Raw genomic sequence first — 20,354 nt, 5'->3', positions numbered from 1 at the left:
TCCGGCTTCAATGATAAAAGGAATACCAATTGGCCAGTTCCTTCGGGCCAAAAGAATTTGTTCTGAACCTCAGGCTTTTGAAAATCAATCAGAAGATTTGATTAGAAGATTCTTTGAAAGAGGTTACGGCAGGAGATCCATCAAACGCGGATATTTTAGGGCCTTAAAGGCAAATAGGGATCAACTTCTCTATGGGCAATCAAAATGTAACAAAAAAAAAAAAAAAACACAGGATGTGAACAAGGTACGATTTATTTCTACTTATAATCGTCAATGGAAAGGGTTAACTGATATTATACGGAAACACTGGCATACCCTTTTTGCAGACCCTATTTTAAAGGAAGTACTTCCAGCTGCCCCTTCTTTTGTGGCAAAAAGGTCTAATAATTTGAAAGACATTTTAGTACATAGCCACTATGTTTCAAGGGAAAATAAAAAGAGAACACAAAAAAATTTGGGCAAACCAGGTTTTTTCCCTTGTGGTATCTGTAAGGGATGCCTTAATCTGGTGAAAGAGGATGCTTTCCTTAATCAAGATGGGTCCAAAATATATCAAATTAGGAAACATATCAATTGTTCATCACAAGGCGTCATCTATCATGCTCAATGTCCGTGTGGTAAGATCCATATAGGTCTTACCACACGTGAGTTAAAGGTTAGAACCAGAGAACATGTGAGGGACATTGAAAAGGCCAAAACTATTTTGGATGATTCCCTTTTGAAAACTCTGCCACGGCATTTCAAACGGTATCATGACAGCAATGCCAGAGGTCTCATCATTAAGGGCATTGACTTGGTAACGTTGGGTCCCAGAGGTGAGGATCTTGGCAAGGCTTTGACCCAAAAAGAAAGTCAATGGATATTTCGTTTGGGAACCATGAGCCCTTTAGGCCTTAATGAAAGTTTGGTGTTTTCATCTTTCGTATAATATCATTGACCCTGGATTTATTTGAGTTTGCATCCTTCTTAGTATACTGTTGATTTTGGAATTAGGTTATTAGTGGCATTTTTTATGGGGTGGGTGGGGTTTCTTAATTCTTTTTAGACTTTTTAAACATATTTTTTCTTTTGTACTAATTTTTCATTTTTTTCGTCTAGATTTACAGTTAACCTTGGAGAATTTTTCTTAGGTCAAGCCGTAGTTGGGTAGGATGTGTATCCATGTTCATTATGGACTTTATTCCGTACATCAAGAAAGAATATCGGACTCGAGCATGCCTAGAATATATTTTGATTATGGGCCTTCTTTCTATACAAGTATCAAGAAAGAAGATGAGATCGGAGTATGCTTTGAACATATGCTGCTATATTTATTATGGACTTTTTTCACAGCATTGGGAGTGAAAATTCGGATTCAAGCATGCTTAGAATATTCTTAATGTTAAGAGTTCAATTTAATTAATATTTATCTTAATGCTTCTATGATATATGTCTTTTTACATCTATAGAGGAATAATTTTTTGATCATGTTTGGAACAGGGCGGATATATTAGTATGCACTTGTCACTTTATAATATATTTTTATGATTTGGTTTTATGTTTTTACAATACGAAATATGGAATAATTCACGTGTCATACACTTTTTCTCCTTATTAAATAATCATAATTTTTCACTATATATTGCATCACTTTATTTATCTGGTGTGCACCATCATCTTTGTTCACCTTACTGCTATATTGGTCTCCCTTGTCATTGGAGATCATTGTTTTACATAATATTAAGCACTGGTATTGATTATTCATTTTATTTTCACTTTATAATTACTGAGGCACAATCTATTATATCCATATCCCTGATGATAGCGCTTGCACAGGGTCTGTAGTGCCGTTCACTTCCAGGAGCGCTCCACCATTGAGTCGCATGCGCACTAGTATTCGGCTCAAGGAGCGCGTCACCGGAAGGGACGTTATACCCGGCTGCACAGATCGGCGCACGCGCCAGAAATATCTAAAGGAATGGATTCTTCCCTGTTTAATGTAACGGCTTCCCTATTGGCTCTCTGGGGTATATAACCTCTTGACACACTCACCTCTGACACGCCCCCGGAAGAAGCAATTGCGAAACGCGCGTTGGGGAGGTCGCGCCACGCACGGTCACAGACGCCTGCTTATATGAGGTAATTGTCCCTTTATATTTCTTCATTGAACTTAGGATTGTTATCCATGATGACGCTAGTTATATTGATGGGACTGGAATTTAGGGTCTAGGTTCATACATAATTAGCACTATTGCTATTATTGTGTTGGCACCGTTTGTGTACTATAGTATCTAGGTTTATTTGCAATTAGCATATAGCTAATATTGTATCTGTACCTTCAGCTGCTAATTTATTCTTATTTGCCTAGAATATATCGGATCATGTATAGGATTGCCTATTGATAACAATTTTTCTTGCATTTTGGACATTTAATTCCTCCTGCTGAGTATTTTGTCTTTTTTAAATAATTTTAAACCATTTCAATAAACATTGTGATTTTATTATTGCTGGGTCTCTTCAGTTCGGCAATATGAGTATATAAGCCCGACATTTTTTTGTATTCTTGTGGTTAATGAAGTGCCAGTATACTTGGTATAAGGACTATTTGTTGATTCAGGGATAGAGGGAGTCAGCAGTCTTAAATCCCAATCAGAAACCCCAGATATCCAATCGTCTTCCTCATTATCAGGTGGCAAGCCTCTGTCAATCAGATCAGCTCCACTAACTCCAGTAACCACCAGAGGGAGCCCAGAAAGAGAACTCGCAACCCCTGTCAATCTGACCAGCTCCAATACCTTCAGCAATCCCCAGAGAGAAGCCAGAGAGAGAATTCACAACAGCAGACCCCTAAACCGACGACACAACTAGAATTAGCCGAGGGACATACCTACGATGCCCTACACGCCTCAGCACAGCCAAAGAATTAACTAAGCCTAAAGAGAGAAATGGGAAAGCTAAACTGCCCTGGAGTAGAACCCCAAAGGAATAGATAGCCCCCGAATATATATAGAACAGGACAGAAAAGGATACTGTCTGCAATCACGCAAAAAACCCTAAGAAAAATCCAACACGTCTGATATGCAAAAATGCTGAGGCCACATGACCTCTCCCCCACTAAATCAGAGCTCTGGTGTGAACTGGACGCAAAACAAAGATACTGATATAACAGGGGATTAGAGATACAGAAAAGACTGACACAACCTGTGGCATATGAAACAGAGTCCAGCACAGGTCCCAGCAGGGAACCCGGCTGAACTCACACCAGCAGAGGAAAAATCAGAGAACAGCAAAAATGAATCAAAATGCAAAAAGATTCAAGCAGACAAATAACTTATCTGAAAGATGCAGGACGGAGCAGAAGGCATGCAGACTTCCAAAATGCTCAGGAAGCAAACCAAATCACCAGCATCAACTGAGGAAAGGTTGCTCACTTAAATCTCTCTAGTCTGTAACACCTGACCTCCAATCATCCTCAGGTGATTGACTTCTGTCAGCCAGACCAGCTCCATTACCAGCAGCAACCACCAGAGGGAGCCCACACTCAGAAGCCAGGTCAAAGGTGTTCACAACACCTGGTATATATGACCCCCTCATCCCTATCCTGGTATGCAGAGTCCCCCTCAACCCTATCCTGGTATGCAGGGCTCCCATCTGCGTCCTGGTATGCATGGCCTCCTCATCCCTATCCTGGTATACATGGTCCCCCTCAATCCTATCCTGGTATGCATGGCTCCTTCATCCCTATCCTGGTATGCATGGCCTCCCTCATCCCCATCCTGGTATGCATGGCCTCCTAACCCTGTCCTGGTATGCACGGTCCCCCTCAACCCTATTCTGGTATGCAGGGCCTCCTCACCCCTATCCTGGTATGCATGGCCTCCTAACCCCTATCCTGGTATGCATGGCCTCCTCATCCCTATCCTGGTATGCATGGTCCCCCTCAACCCTATCCTGGTATGCAGGGCTCCCATCTCCATCTTAGTATGCAGGGCCCCCACCAGAAAAACATTAAAAAAAACAAACCATTATACTTACCTTCCTGCCCTCTCTTGCAGCGTCATGTTCTGATGCCAGCAGTGGATTTATGCTTGTAAGCAGCGTATGGCAGTGACGTCATGTGCTGCTTACAAGCTGAGGACAGCTGCCAGAATACTCACTGCTCCCCACGCTGTGCATGGAGAACAATGAATATTCACTGATCTTTAGTAGCGGGCACAGTGTTAGCTGCAGATGCCGGCGTTTATGTGTGCTCACTACTAAAGGGAACAAATATTCAATGCATTCAAAGCCTGTGGGAGTGGAGAGCAGTGAATATAGATTACGTTAAGTAGCGCACACACATGAACGTCGGCAGCTGCTGGAAGCCCACGGCTGCGGCTAACAGCGTAACCGCTATTAAAGAGAAATGAATATTCACTGCATTCCATTAACATGGAATGCAGTGAATATTCAATTTTCTTCAGCAGCGGGCAACGGAGTGCCGCTGCCTCCTGTGACCCGCTGCTCTGCCATTGCTACTCCTCCACCTCCCCCATCCACAGCAGGTACATCAGGACTATAAGATGCATCTCCATTTTGCTCCACATTTTTGGAGGAAAAAAAAGTGTGTCTTATATTCTGAAAAATACGGTATGTGTTATTATTCCACCCCTGAAACACACTAAAAAGGTATGAGCATTTTTAATCTGCAAATTTTCCGAATCCAATGCAAGTATATAAGAAAATTTTGCACAGAGAACTCCGCATACACGCAAGAGAAGTTGACATGCTCTGGATTTGAAACACGTAACAACGGAAGGTGGGTGTGCCACTGTTTGACACCTTATTCACATTGAGGTCATTTTTGATACTTCGTAAGGTTTTAACACTAGAGACAGTATAGCACCGTCCCAATTTGGGCACACCTTTTGCGGTGGGATGGCTTTAACACTTTATCACAAACAGGTTTACTAAGCACCCTACATTATTTATATGCACTATTACTTTTTACAGCAGGGTGCATGCTAGTTTTGTTTCTATCTTAGGTTTTGACTGATTTTTATGAGGCAGAAAGAACAAATATGCAGGAGTTTCAGAGAGGCTGCGTTTTTTTTCTGTTTTTCGTCATTGACCATGTGATATAACTGATAAAACGACTTTATTCTTTGTTAGGTCATTATTATTAGAGATACCATATTGATTTTTTTTTTACGGTGTTCACAGTATAGGAAAAATTGACAGGTTTATAGTTTGGGTTGTTCTGGACACAGTGAAATTAATTACATGCATTCGACTTATTTTTACACAAAAGCTGCGTTTTTAGTGGCAAAACAGAATTTCACAATTAATTTGTGATTTTTTTTATTATAAGTTTTATTTAACTTTTTTTTTTCTTTTCATTTTGCTTAGTCCCACAGTACTTTTTCTCATGGTGTCATGCATGTAATCTTCAGTCTCACTGACAGATTGCTAGACCCTGCTTATAGCCACCGTACCCCAAGGCCATTACTTGGCCTCAGATGCCATGGCAATTAGTAGGACCCACAATTTTGATCGCAGGGTCCAGATGATGTTAAAGAACAAGTTCTCTCCTGCTGTAAACCATCTAGATGCCACCAACACAATTGAAAGTGTCAACTAGGGGGTTAAACAGCTGTACTCAATGCTAAAACCGATGGTGCATGATGATACCGCAGTGTGTCAGGTATAATATTCAGGTGACATCCACTGCATTTTTGCCTATCAGGGGGCGCTACTTATTTAAAGTTCAGCGCTATTAAAAAAAAAAAAAAAGAAAAGATTAAGTGAAAAAGTTCTATACAAATAGCTCACCTTGCAGTGGGTGAACGTAGCTGTAAGGATCTGCAGCACAGATGAAGGAAGAGACTGGATATTCTCAAAATGCACTGCTTCCTCTATAGAGCAGACATGACGCACACAAGCCGTTAATGCTGCTATCCAGTGAGACATCTCCTAGCAAGTGTAAGTGACAATAAGTTAGAATTTTCAAAGGTGAAAGTATAGATTGTCACATGGGATGCATGGAAAGTCCTACACTCCAGTGACAAATACATTTTGGACATCAAGTATGATATCAGTTAAAAAAAAAAAAAAAAAAAAAAAGACGTGGTCTGTAGCAACCAAAACCTAAAATTATATTTCCTAGTGCAATTTAGAAACTCAACGTTGCTTGCTGATTATTGCATGTAGTGGATTGATTTCTTTTCTGTGCCAAGAATAAAACAAAATCTCTCAAACACATGGGGGTGGAACTAGGGTTATAATGCAGCTGGCAATCAGGCTGATCTCATGCTCTTGGTACCTCATTTACAGGAATATTCAAATGCTGACAATAGTAGTGGGATATCCAATGAAAAATAAGACATTTCACTATATCACTTCTCAGTTATAACAGGACCATAGTCCGACAAAAAGCAGCTTCTAACGGCCTGGAGTCTGTGATCCGTCTTGTTTCTCTATGAGGAAATGGTTGCAATCAATTGCGTTAAGGCATATCAATGTAAAATACAAGAAGTGTGAATAGCGCAATGGCTTTGAAAATTTAGGAATAACACATGAGATACTTAGCACAAAATTTGGCCAAAAAATGTAAGCCCATTCACCAACGTCAAGGTTAAGGCCTTCCTATAAATATAGGCTTTACCAAGTCATTAGCCATAGGTAAGTGTTCACACTAGGCAGTCAGGTCAGGGACCCATTCAATGAGATCACCTTGACGTTGGTGAATGGGCTCACATTTTTTGGCCAAATTTTGTGCCAAGCATCTCATGTGTTATTCCTAAATTTTCAAAGCCATTACCCTAGACACACTTCTTGCATTTCACATTGACATGCCTAAACGCAATTGAGTGCAACCATTTCCTCATTTTGATATGTAAGCTGTTTTTTAGTATGCACCTATTCAGACTAGTTCTTGATGTGCCGTCAGTTTACTGTCACATTGTTTCTCTATGAGTCATGGTCCTCTGCTCACATCCCCTTTTTACACCTCCCTTATTTATCCCTTTACTTTCTATTTCTTATGTTTTTTCTTCTGTCCCTCCTCATTTCAGGACCCTAAGGGTATGTGCCCATGAACTAGAACTGCTGCAGGTTTGACGCTGCGTATTTATGCAGCATCAAACCCACAGCGCCAGATGTTACAGCATAGTAGATGGGATTTCTAGAAATCCCACGTCCACTATGCGTCCATAGTCGCCTGTGGATCACCTGCTGACACTGACATGTGGCACGTCCTCCATAGACCGCAGTACGGCAATTTCTCTTGTGGAGACGCTAGTCTCCCGCAACAGAAATTACATCAATAGAATGTATTGAATGTGGTAAATACGCACGGTTCAGTGAACACATGCGGATTCAACTGTGTTCAATAGACTGTGACGATTTATATGGACCGAACATACACTGCGTCCAAAGCACTGCTAGTTCCAGACTGTGGGCGCCTTAAGTCTTATTTCTCATAACTTTGTTTTGAAGATAACTCTGGGCCCTTTACTGGTAATTTCCCAGCTATGTCGCCTCATCCTTTACGGTTACGAATGATTTTTCCACAAGCATGTACGTTCTGTGTGATGTCACTTATCTGCATCCCTCCTTATCTGATCCTTATTATCCAGATGACATTTCTTCCTGCATGTTTTGTAACTTTTCCCTTTAAGGCTGTGTGCCCACGTTGTGTTTTTTAAGTGTTTCCGCCGCTGCGGAAATGCTTAAAAAACACTAACAAAAGGAATCACATTGATTTTCAATGCAATCTGCAATTGCTGTGTCGATGCTGCTGATTTTTCTGCTGTGAAATCGCATTGCGGAAAAATCTGCAGCATGTCTATTAATTTTGCGGAATCGTGGCTATTCCGCCGCCATAGGATTTGCGTTCAAAGGCTCACTTTACGCATGTGGCCATGCCCACCATGCGCGAAGTGAGCGTTTCATGTGCGGATGGTACCCAGGGTCTGGAGGAGAGGAGACTCTCCTCCATGCCCTGGGTACCATAATCCTGTAAAAAAATAGAATGAAAATAAAAAAATAGGGATATACTTACCCTCTGTCGGCTCCCGGAGACCTCCCGGCCCTCAGCGGCGCTGCCAGCAACTTCTGTTCCCAAGGATGCCTTGCGATAATGACCTCTGATGATGTAGCATCACGCGAGATCGCTACGTCATCAGAGGTCATTGTCGCAAGGTATCCTTGGGAACGGAAGTTGCCGGCAGAGTCGCTGAGGGGCGGGACGACTCCGGGGGCCGCCAGAAGGCGAGTATATCCCTTTTAGTTTTTTTAATTATTTTTAACATTCTTTTACTATTGATGTTGCATAGGCAGCATCAATAGTAAAAAGTTGGTCACACTTGTCAAGCACTATGTTTGACGAGTGTGACCAACCTGTCAATCACTTTTCAAAGCGATGCTTCAAATCGCTTGGAAAGCGCAAGCATTCTGCAAGCTAAATACTCTTGCAAAACTTTTGTATTTTGCGGGAAAACGCATGCGAAATCCGCATGCATTTTCCCGCGGCGTGGAGTTGCGGAAATGCTGCAGACAATTCCGCAGCATTTCTGTGGCGTAGGCACATAGCCTTACTGCTGAAACTCCATTATCAGAATTGTTCCTGTGTTGTAAACACACAGCTATTCCTACTAACTGGTTTCCTGACGCATGCAATACTTAGTAGGATACATAGAAATACCTGGAGAATATTCCGTAATGTGTTCTTCACTTCAATATTTTGACTCGATAACATTGATGCCTGTCTTGAGATTTCAGAAAGTAAGTTGTGAAAATGGTCTACTGCCTAAAGAAAGAGCATAGAAAATTAAATTACCGATACCTTCATCACTAAAAATTAACTGACATTACTCCTAGAGATTCTGAAGGTGGATTAAAGTGGTTTTCATACTTTTACAAATAGGGATAAAAATCGACCAACCAATCTGAAATCATTAAAAAGAGTAACCAACATTTTAATTTGTACTCCATAAATACCGTATTTTACGGATTATAAGACACACTTCTCCCCCCCCCCCCCCCCAAATGGAAGGGAAATGGGGGTGCATCTTATAATGCGTATATATCTTACCGGTACCATTGCTGCAGGCTAGGATGAGGGGGGTGCCCAGCGGTGCTGTGGGGGGCTCTATTGACATTTTGTGAAAGGCCAGAGCCCCCCACAGTTCCGTGGTTTCCTTTGCTCCGGGAAAATGGCCCCCGAGGGGCGGCGCATGCGCAGATAGAGATCTCGGGAGATGAGATTTCAGGACTGATCTGTTCTCAATTTACAGGTAAAAATCTGTATTTAAAGGGAATCTGTCACCTCATTTTGGCGGGCTATGTAAAGGACTTGTGTCCGGTCCTGTGGGCAGAATACAGCTAAATACTTCTGGGACATAGTTCACCGGCGCATGCGCAGTAATGCTTTTCGGCTTTGCCCGCAGTTTGGCAAAGCATACTGCGCGTGCGCGAGTCCAGATTGCAACGCACACGCGCGGAATATGGGAGGACAGGTGCGGAAATTCACAGAAATATTACAGACAGCGGCCAAGGAGAGGTGGAGGAAAGGCGCTCAAAGACCACCCATCGGACCGGACACAAATCATTTACACAGCCCACCAAAATGAGGTGACAGATTCCCTTTAAAGAAGACAGACTTCGCCATTACTGAGATAGGAGATGACAGGTGGTACTGATAAGATTCTATGCAGGAAGGCGGGGGAGGGGCTAAAAGCAGAGCTCCTCCTCCCATATAGGCAAAATCTGATCAGAAGCAGCTGCATGTCTCAGTAATGGGAAAGTCTGGTTTCAGTGAATACAGATTTTACCTATAAATTGAGAATTTGGGGAATTATAAGTCCTGGTGGAGACAGAAGCAGATTTCTCTATATATTATGAAATAAGAATGACGGTTATGCTTTAATTATTCATATAATCCATTAATGTGTAAATGGTAAATTGAATCATTTCAGCACTTTCCTACAGCTAGTTAGTCTTTTCATGGGTAGAGCTGCTTTGATAGGCAGTCTTAATATGTAAGTCTACTGCCATCATGAAGGCAAGAACTGGCCCTTTTTCTCTAATACTATCACCATGATGCCTTTTTGATATCAAGATTAACAAGAATCAATCATTATCTCAATAATGGGTGAGTGAATCTCTGTGTGGAAGAAGAAAGACTAGCAGGAGCCACTGAGCCCAGTGATTGACTGCAGCAGTCAGGTGACTAGACGAAAGTGTCAGACATTTCTGATTTCACATTTATTCTTATTTATTGATATACTTTAGTTTATCATCTTGGACCTTCATATATTGCACAGATTTTCTCTGCAGCGGCATTGGCGCTACAAGACTAGTATGCCAATAGTTTTCTCATTAAGCAAATTTATTCTTTACATCCCACACTCCCATTTTGGAAAACCCCTTTAAGAACACAGGAGTCATAATCTCACTCTTATTTAGCATCCACATATTTATCAAAGCTTTGCATCTGGGAGTATGTTGGAAAATTAGTAATATTAAAGCTGTTGCTCATGTGAATATGGTGTGAAAATAAAACAGGACTTCATGGCTAAATATCAACTTCTACTTCCATACAAACCGAACAAGTGAAAGGCAGACTAAAACAAATTACACTGTGTTAACAAGGTTTTGTCCCTCGGACAATTTTGAGTGTTCCCGATAGATTTTTTTCATGCTGATTTCAGACATGACTTAAGATTTTTCCTATCACGTGAGGTTTTTGAGAAATGATACTAAACATAATCTGTTATAATTCTAAAAACTCATATGAACTTTTTCTGAAACCGTATATTCTGAATTTTCCACGGAAATAAATCGCTGATCTACACATATGCAAGCATTTATTATGCGAATTCCGCGCAGGCGCAGTGAGTCATTCGGCTGACCATGAACGGAGCATACCACATCTCCTGGGCAGGGGAAGGATCAAAAGACAATACTGACATATTTAGAGCATGGCTGAAGGAATAACGACCTTCAAAGCCTTTCGCTGTTCCAATAATATGGAGAGAACAGAGAAATCATGTAACAGATTGCTGCTTCTGCCTTACAAATGTAACAGGATATTCAGCAAAAAACAAGAAATCAATAGAATATCCTAAACTTCCTTCAGCCATAAGACCAGTGCCACACGATGAAAAGTCTTCATGTTCCAAAGCCGCCAAGAGTATGGACAATGGAGGACGACGAAGATGAACGAACAATGTCAGTGGAAAATGAAACTGCTGCAGACCCAGACTTTGAGCCTTCTACATCTAATCCACATCTGTTCAGTCAAGCTGATCTGAGTGACTTGATAAGAGATTTGAAATTGTCAAAGAGACAGGCAGAATTATTGGGATCAAGGCTACAAGAACGGAATCTTATTACCAGGAACAAGAGTTTGTTTTTCCACAGTCAAGAAGACCTTAATCAATTTTTCAACCATGTTGAGAGTTTAACCTCTTGCAACGACTTCTTGGGGTTGTTTGGTGCTCTTGGATGCGAACATTACCAGAAGGAATGGCGATTGTTCATGGACTCGTCAGTTTTAAGTCTGAATGCTGTTTTATTACACAACGGAAATATCTATCCTTCTATACCTATTGATCATGCCGTACACATGAAAGAAGCATATGAGAATATGGAGTTACTGTTGACCCACATTAATTATATAAATTATAACTGGAACATATGTGGTGATCTAAAAGTTGTTGCACTTCTTCTTGGACTGCAGCTTGGATATACCAAGTATTGTTGTTTTATTTGTGAGTGGGATAGTCATGCACGAGAAATGCACCATTTCAGAAAGGACTGGCCACTCCTCAAAAACCTGGTTGCTGGACAGAAAAATGTTAAACATAATCCTCTCTTTGATCCAGCAAAGATATTTCCCCCTCCTTTGCATAATAAACTTGGGCTTATGAAGAATATTGTCAAAGAAATGAACAAAGAATCAGAAGCCTTTTCTTACTTGCGACAGAAATGTCCAAGAATAAGTGATGCAAAGATTAAAGAAGGTATTTTTATTGGCCCACAGATGGGAAATATAATGAATAACAGTAACTTTGATGGTCTTTTGCAAGATGTTGATCAAGTGGCATGGAGAGCCTTTAAAGATGTGACCTTCAACTTTCTTGGCAACAGCAGGGCACCGAACTTTGAACAACTTGTGGACATCATGCTCACAAGATATCATTTGATGAAATGCAATATGGTCACTAAAAATGCATTTTCAACATTCTCACTTGGACTTTTTTACAGAGCATCTTGTTGCCGTTAGCGATAAACACGGTGAAAGATTTTCACCAAGACATTGCGCTAATGGAGAAAAGGTACCAGGGAAAGTGGAGTACGTCAATGCTGGCTTACTATTGCTGGAATCTTATTCGAGAAGCATCTGACACGAATTATAAACAAAACACTTTTGAACAATTGCTTTTGCTACTGACATTGATGCACATGAACAGTACAGACCAGAAGTTTGGACACACCTTCTCATTCAAAGAGTTTTCTTTATTTTCATGACTATGAAAATTGTAGATTCACTCTGAAGGCATCACAACTATGAATTAACACATGTGGAATTATATAATTATCAAAAAAGTGTGAAACAACTGAAAATATGTCTTATATTCTAGGTTCTTCAAAGTAGCCACCTTTTGCTTTGATTACTGCTTTGCACACTCTTGGCATTCTCTTGATGAGCTTCAAGAGGTAGTCACCAGAAATGGGCTTCCAACAGTCTTGAAGGAGTTCCTAGAGATGCTTAGCACTTGTTGGCCCTTTTGCCTTCACTCTGCGGTCCAGCTCACCCCAAACCATCCCAATTGGGTTCAGGTCTGGTGACTGTGGAGGCCAGGTCATCTGGCGTAGCACCCCATCACTCTCCTTCTTGGTCAAATAGCCCTTACACAGCCTGGAGGCGTCTTTGAGGTCATTGTCCTGTTGAAAAATAAATGATGGTCCAACTAAACGAAAACCGGATGGAATAGCATGCCGCTGCAAGATGCTGTGGTAGCCATGCTGGTTCAGTATGCCTTCAATTTTGAATAAATCCCCAACAGTGTCACCAGCAAAGCACCCCCACACCATCACACCTCCTCCTCCTCCATGCTTCACGGTGGGAACCAGGCATGTAGAGTCCATCAGTTCACCTTTTCTGCGTCGTACAAAGACAGGGTGGTTGGAACCAAAGATCTCAAATTTGGACTCATCAGACCAAAGCACAGATTTCCACTGTTCTAATGTCCATTCCTTGTGTTCTTTAGCCCAAACAAGTCTCTTCTGCTTGTGGCCTGTTCTTAGCAGTGGTTTCCTAGCAGCTATTTTACCATGAAGGCCTGCTGCACAAAGTCTCCTCTTAACAGTTGTTGTAGAGATGTGTCTGCTGCTAGAACTGTGTGGCATTGACCTGGTCTCTAATCTGAGCTGCTGTTAACCTGCGATTTCTGAGGCTGGTGACTCGGATGAACTTATTCTCCGCAGCAGAGGTGACTCTTGGTCTTCCATTCCTGGGCCAGTCCTCATGTGAGCCAGTTTCTTTGTAGCGCTTGATGGTTTTTGCCACTGCACTTGGGGACACTTTCAAAGTTTTCCCAATTTTTTGGACTGACTGACCTTCATTTCTTAAAGTAATGATGGCCACTCGTTTTTCTTTACTTAGAATTTGTATTATGGCAAGAAAAAAGCAGCTAACGTAGGACTATGTGTATCCACCAAACTTCTTCACAACACAACTGATGGTCCCAACCCCATTTATAAGGCAAGAAATCCCACTTATTAAACCGGACAGGGCACACCTTGTGAAGTGAAAACCATCTACGGTGACAACCTCTTGAAGCTCATCAAGAGAATGCCAAGAATGTGCAAAGCAGTAATCAAAGCAAAAGGTGGCTACTTTGAAGAACCTAGAATATAAGACATTTTCAGTTTCACACTTTGTTAATTATATAATTCCACATGTGTTAATTCATAGTTTTGATGCCTTCAGAGTGAATCTACAATTTTCATAGTCATGAAAATAAAGAAAACTCTTTGAATGAGATGGTGTGTCCAAATTTTTGGTCTGTACTGTATGTAGTGTCTCGGATGTCATAATGTAGACTATAAACTGATTCTTAAAAACCTTACGTGATACAGACTTTTGGAGCACATATTCGTGTTCAGCATATCAAAATCTATAAGATATAATAACATTTTTTCAGCGGACAAGAACGTCCCTGAAATTTGTAGCGCAGTGTTATTCTCACAATAGACATTTGCCTTGCATGTACACCATGTTCCAAATTATTATGCAAATTATATACATTTCTCTGATTTTCCTAAATGGTCGGTGCAAATGACAGTCAGTCTAATAAAAGTCATCACCCGTTAGAGTATACATAGAAATTTATTGAAGAAACCTCCCAATGATAACAGTATAATCTCCAAAATGAATAAAAACTCAAAATGCACTGTTCCAAATTATTAGGCACAGTAGAATTTCTAAACATTTGATATGTTTAAAAGAACTGAAAATGCTAATTTGTGGAATTTGCAGCATTAGGAGGTCACATTCACTGAACAAAAAAAGCTATTTAACTCCAAAACATCCTAACAGGCCAAGTTACATGTTAACATAGGAACCCTTCTTTGATATCACTTTCACAATTCTTGCATCCATTGAACTTATGAGTAGAGTTGAACGACTTTGGTCGGATCGGGTTTCGTGAAACCCGAATGAAACAAAATAAGTGTAATGTTTTCGGACTTTTATGCTAGATCCGTTATCTTCGCATTTAGTGTGTCGGCCATCTTGTTTCCTGGACTGTGCATTGACTTTTGCCCTCAACCAATATGGAGTCCTCAGCTTGTCGTTGGCCATCTTGTTTCCTGGCATGTGCAGTGACTTTGCCCTCAAATAACATGGAGTACTCAGCTATGATGTCCCTGCCCTGTTTCCTGCCAATTGTCCTTTTAATCAGCTCCAGCTGATTCACCTGTGCTCCTGAATCAGCTCTATTCCCAGTTTGTGACTTGGTCTGTGAAGCCTGGATCTCCTCTGCTTGGAACCATTTGTGGACACAGAACCCTTCTGCTTGCCAGCTACTTCTGACAGGAAAGTAATAGACTCTGAATATCGTTGGTTGTTTGCCTAACTCTGCAACTATCCTGCTACTGCACTACTTGTATGGAGTAATACAAGAAATGCTTAAGAAGCTTATGTCTCATGTGTCTTATTATACCCATGCGTTAGACTCTAGATAGACTGTATACTATATGACAGATTCAGGAGCCATGATAGAGTCTGCTGGGTCTGAGACACCGCTGCAACCTGTATAGAGATTTTTTTTATTTTTTATTTTTTTTATTTTTGGATCTTTGCCGTTGGGGAGCCGCTGCAGGCTGTGGATCCAAGATATCGATATATGTGATAGTGGTTGTGGCTTCTCACAACCTTTCCAGGTGAGCACATTCCCTTCTTTTAAGTCAGGAGTGTTACCACAGGTAAACACTATTGTGCTCCTTTTCTTTCTTTCCAGCCTCTCTGCCATACATCTTCGGGGAATATGGAGGACTCTGTTAAACATCTGTGCGAAGTAACCAATTCAATCCTTGCCGATCTACAGGCAGTAAAGGACAGCTTTGCAAGTCTGCGGGATCGGAGTGATCATAATCTACAGGTGTTCGGACAAACCACTCAGGACTTACGAACCCGGATTGAGGTTCTGGAGCGACAAGTCCAAACCCAAACTTCCACCCCGGCAATGGGAATCCCCAAGCTACCACCATTCCGCTTTGGCGGTGAACGGGAAAGATTCAGAGGATTCATTAATCAATGCAAACTGTTCTTTGCGGCTCATGCGCCTCAGTTCCTTACTGAGCGATCTAAAGTATTAACAATAATTATGTTACTCTCCAACAAAGCTCTCGCATGGGCAAACCCTCTAATTGAGACTGACGACGACTGTCTAAATAACCTTGATGCTTTCATTTCAGCTATGGGGAAGGCATTCGATGATCCGAACCGCGGTGCTACAGCGGAATCAGCTATGTTGACTTTAAGCCAAGGTAAGCGCTCAGTAGCAGAATATGCTCTGGATTTCCGGAGATGGGCCCTCGACACCACTTGGGATAGCTCCGCTAAAAGATCGGTTTTTCGGAGAGGATTATCCTCTGTAATTAAGGACGAACTTGCTCGTGTCGACCCACCTACAGCATTAGGAGATTTTATCAACTACTGTATTCGGATCGATGCTCGGCTTACTGAACGCAGACAGGAGAGGTGGTCGGAGCTAAGGCACTCTAATCATTTATTCTCTCCCTCTCCAGCCAAGGAGTCCTTGAGCAGGATTATACGAGAACCAAAACCCGAGCCTATGCAGGTGGACTCTTTACAGAGACGGGTCAGTGATGCACGTAAGGAACAGCGACTAAAGGAAAATCTGTGTTTCTATTGCGGTAAGTCAGGACATTTCATCATCAACTGCCCCAGTCGTTCTCGTAAGACAACTGCAGCCATCATACACTGCGAGTGCTGTGAGAGGGGTTCTGTCAGGTCCGCACTACAGACCCCAGAGGGAGTAGAAGATACAGACATTGATTACTCGGACTTGAACTCCGTTATCTCTGAGCCCGATGCAGGTGTTACTGCAGCAGTTTTTCCGGTCCTCTCAGCGGTTTCCCAGCTGAGCTGCAAGAACAACAATTCTCATTGCTTCATTCCCCTCAAACTCAGGGTTCACTCCGTTTGGGTATCTACCTCCGCTATGATTGATTCAGGGGCAAGCGGCAATTTTATGGACATCTCCTTTGCCCAGAGACATAACGTACATTCAGTAAAGAAGGCTACTCCTGTACAGATGGAGACCGTGGATGGCTCACTGTTAAACTCGGGACCAGTGGACCAGGAGACGGAACCCCTGAAGGTCCTCATGGGTAATGACCATCAAGAGAGTCTGTCCTTTATGCTCATCTCTTCTCCTCATTTCCCTATTATTCTAGGACTGCCTTGGCTGCAGGCTCAGAATCCTACGATTAATTGGGAGACTAAAGAACTGCACTTTCCGAAGACACAGATAAGTCCAGAAGCTTCAGTCTGCTCCATCCCTAAGGGACCACCATCAGTCTCAGAGCTACCAGCAATATACCGTGAGTATGCTGATGTGTGCGACAAAAATAACGCAGACCTACTACCCCCTCACCGTCCATATGACTGTCCAATAGACCTATTACCAGGTGCAGGGATACCGTTTGGCAAGATTTACCCTTTGGCAGGGCCAGAGCTAAAGGCGCTAAAGGACTATATAGATGAACAGCTAGCCAAGGGCTTCATACGCCATTCTTCATCTCCCGCTGGTGCACCAATCTTCTTTGTGAAGAAGAAAGACGGATCTCTTAGGCCCTGCATAGATTATCGGGAGCTCAATAAGATCACGATCAGAAACCGTTACCCACTACCTTTGATTCCGGAATTATTGGAGAGAGTACGGCATGCAAAGCTCTTTACTAAGTTGGATCTCCGTGGGGCCTATAACTTGGTCCTGGGGATGAATGGAAGACTGCTTTCAGGTCACGCTACGGACACTTTGAATACCTGGTAATGCCATTCGGTTTATGTAATGCCCCAGCAACTTTCCAACATTTGGTGAATGACATTTTTAGAGATCTCCTGGATACATTCATTGTAATTTATTTGGATGATATCTTGATTTTTTCTAACTCCACAGAGGAACATCACAGACATGTGAAGATGGTCTTAGAACGCCTTCGACAAAACCATCTGTATATCAAACTAGAAAAGTGCGAATTCCATCGGACGAAGATCCAATTTCTGGGGTATGTAATGACGTCACGAGGAATTAGTATGGATGAGAGTAAGATCCAAGCCATTAAGGACTGGCCGGTCCCCAAGAATGTAAAGGAGGTCCAGCGCTTTATAGGGTTTGCTAATTTTTATAGGCGTTTTATCAGGAACTTTTCTGAGGTAGTGTCTCCCATCACACGGCTTACCCGCAAGAACTCTGCTTTTACCTGGACCCCCCAGGCTCAAGAAGCATTTTCCCGCCTGAAACAGAAATTCACCACGGCACCTATTCTGGTGCATCCTAACATTGAACGTGCCTTCATAATAGAGGTGGATGCCTCAGACAGTGCCATTGGAGCTATCCTCTCCCAGAGGACAGGCGAGAAAGAAGTCTTACATCCCTGTGCTTTCTTTTCTCGGCGGTTGTCTCCTGCAGAACGAAACTATGACGTGGGTAATAGAGAATTGTTGGCCATCATCGCAGCCTTCAAAGAATGGAGACACCACCTTCAGGGAGCTGCACAGCAGATAATCGTCTTGACTGACCACCGCAATCTCGAGTTTATCAGATCGGCTAAGTGTTTGACTCCTCGCCAGGCTCGTTGGAGTCTTTTTTTAAACCAATTCAGTTTTGTTATCTCTTATAGACCAGGATCGCGTAATGGAAAGGCCGATGCGTTGTCTAGACTCTACTCAGATGAAACTATCCCACTCACGTTTCATAAGACTGTTATCTCTGATTCCAGGTTCCTGGGGGTGATCCATAATCAAGACTTGCTTAACAATATCAAGGAAGCATACCATACGGATCCCTGGTTGGCACAACCATCTTGTGAAGTAAGTCTTGTATATAAGAATGGTGTGTGGATTCAGGGGCAACGCCTGTATATTCCTGAAGCGGCCAGAGGGAAAGTACTGCAACTCGTCCACGATTCTAAAATAGCGGGGCATAGAGGAGTTCTGAAGACTCAAGAATTCCTGTCTCGCTTCTTTTGGTGGCCCACGTACAGAAGAGACGTTCTGGATTATGTCACTTCTTGTGAAGTCTGTGCTAGATGCAAGACTCCACGTTCGTCGCCTACAGGTCTTTTACAACCCCTACCCATTCCCACCCGTCCATGGGGATCCATATCAATGGACTTCATTGTGGAGCTGCCAACCTCTCAAGGGAAGAACACAGTTCTAGTGGTGGTGGATCGGTTAACAAAGGCAGCCCATTTTATTCCGTGTGTGGGTTTACCCACTGCGAAACACACATCGGACTTGATCATCCAAAATGTGTTTCGTCTGCATGGCGTACCGGATGAGGTTGTATCTGATCGAGGGGTGCAATTCACTTCAAAGTTTTGGCAGCACTTCTGTGCTGCGTTAAACATCAAAGTTAATCTATCTTCTGCCTTTCATCCGCAGACAAATGGACAGACTGAGCGGACTAACCAGACCCTAGAACAGTATCTCCGCTGTTTTATTTGCCACCTACAAGATGACTGGGTGGATTTGCTCCCACTGGCTGAATTCTCTTACAACAATTCGCAGAGCGCTTCCACTAAGCTGTCACCCTTTTATGCCAATTTGGGTTATCATCCTAACATCCTTCCTCGATTTCCCATAGACACACCTCTCCCAGCTGTAGCTGACAGAATCACATCTCTACAACAGAACCTTGATCTACTTAAGAGGAATCTGGAATCCGCTCAGGACAGGTATAAAAAAATCGGCAGATAGGTTTCGTAAACCTGCACCAACCTTCAAGGTAGGAGATTTGGTTTGGCTGTCAACTAAGAACCTTAAGATGAGAGTACCATCATCCAAATTGGGTCATAAGTACATCGGGCCTTATAAGATTACTAAGCTTGTCAGTAACGTTGCCTGTCGCCTTCAACTGCCGAGATCTATGAGGATTCACCCTGTGTTTCATGTTTCTCTACTGAAGGCTGCAACTCCCAATTCTTTCCCTGGTCTTTCTTCTTCCCCTCCTGCTCCGGTCCTCATCGATGGCCAGGAGGAGTTTGTCGTGGAAAGGATCCTGGACTCCAGGTTGCGTAGAGACGGGGTGCAATACCTGGTACAGTGGCAAGGCTATTCTTCTGAGGACAACTCGTGGGAACCAGCCTCCAATCTCCATGCGCCTCGTTTACTCCGCCAGTTCCATCAGAGGTACCCGGGAAAGCCTGGACTGGGGCCATCCGGAGGCTGTCCTTAAGGGGGGAGTAATGTAATGTTTTCGGACTTTTATGCTAGATCCGTTATCTTCGCATTTAGTGTGTCGGCCATCTTGTTTCCTGGACTGTGCATTGACTTTTGCCCTCAACCAATATGGAGTCCTCAGCTTGTCGTTGGCCATCTTGTTTCCTGGCATGTGCAGTGACTTTGCCCTCAAATAACATGGAGTACTCAGCTATGATGTCCCTGCCCTGTTTCCTGCCAATTGTCCTTTTAATCAGCTCCAGCTGATTCACCTGTGCTCCTGAATCAGCTCTATTCCCAGTTTGTGACTTGGTCTGTGAAGCCTGGATCTCCTCTGCTTGGAACCATTTGTGGACACAGAACCCTTCTGCTTGCCAGCTACTTCTGACAGGAAAGTAATAGACTCTGAATATCG

At 42.5% G+C, this 20,354-nt stretch overlaps 1 protein-coding gene across 3 annotated transcripts in view; it reads right to left on the bottom strand.

Moving 5' to 3' along the window:
- The window catches only part of FIRRM (FIGNL1 interacting regulator of recombination and mitosis), a 737,920-nt gene that overhangs the window by 700,372 nt on the left and 17,194 nt on the right, over window positions 1-20,354 (bottom strand). For all 3 annotated transcript variants that reach the window (XM_073557998.1, XM_073557999.1, XM_073558000.1), the window contains exons 4-5: window positions 8,663-8,767; window positions 5,791-5,931 (exon numbers count right to left, since the gene is read on the bottom strand). In XM_073557998.1, the coding sequence (XP_073414099.1) occupies window positions 5,791-5,931; window positions 8,663-8,767 (246 nt within the window). The remainder of the gene's footprint in view (window positions 1-5,790; window positions 5,932-8,662; window positions 8,768-20,354) is intronic.

Source organism: Dendrobates tinctorius, unplaced genomic scaffold (assembly GCF_039654945.1).
Source record: "Dendrobates tinctorius isolate UK_male_01 unplaced genomic scaffold, ASM3965494v1 ptg000012l, whole genome shotgun sequence".
Classification (NCBI taxonomy): Eukaryota; Metazoa; Chordata; class Amphibia; order Anura; family Dendrobatidae; genus Dendrobates; species Dendrobates tinctorius.
This window is presented reverse-complemented; position numbering and strand designations above follow the sequence as displayed.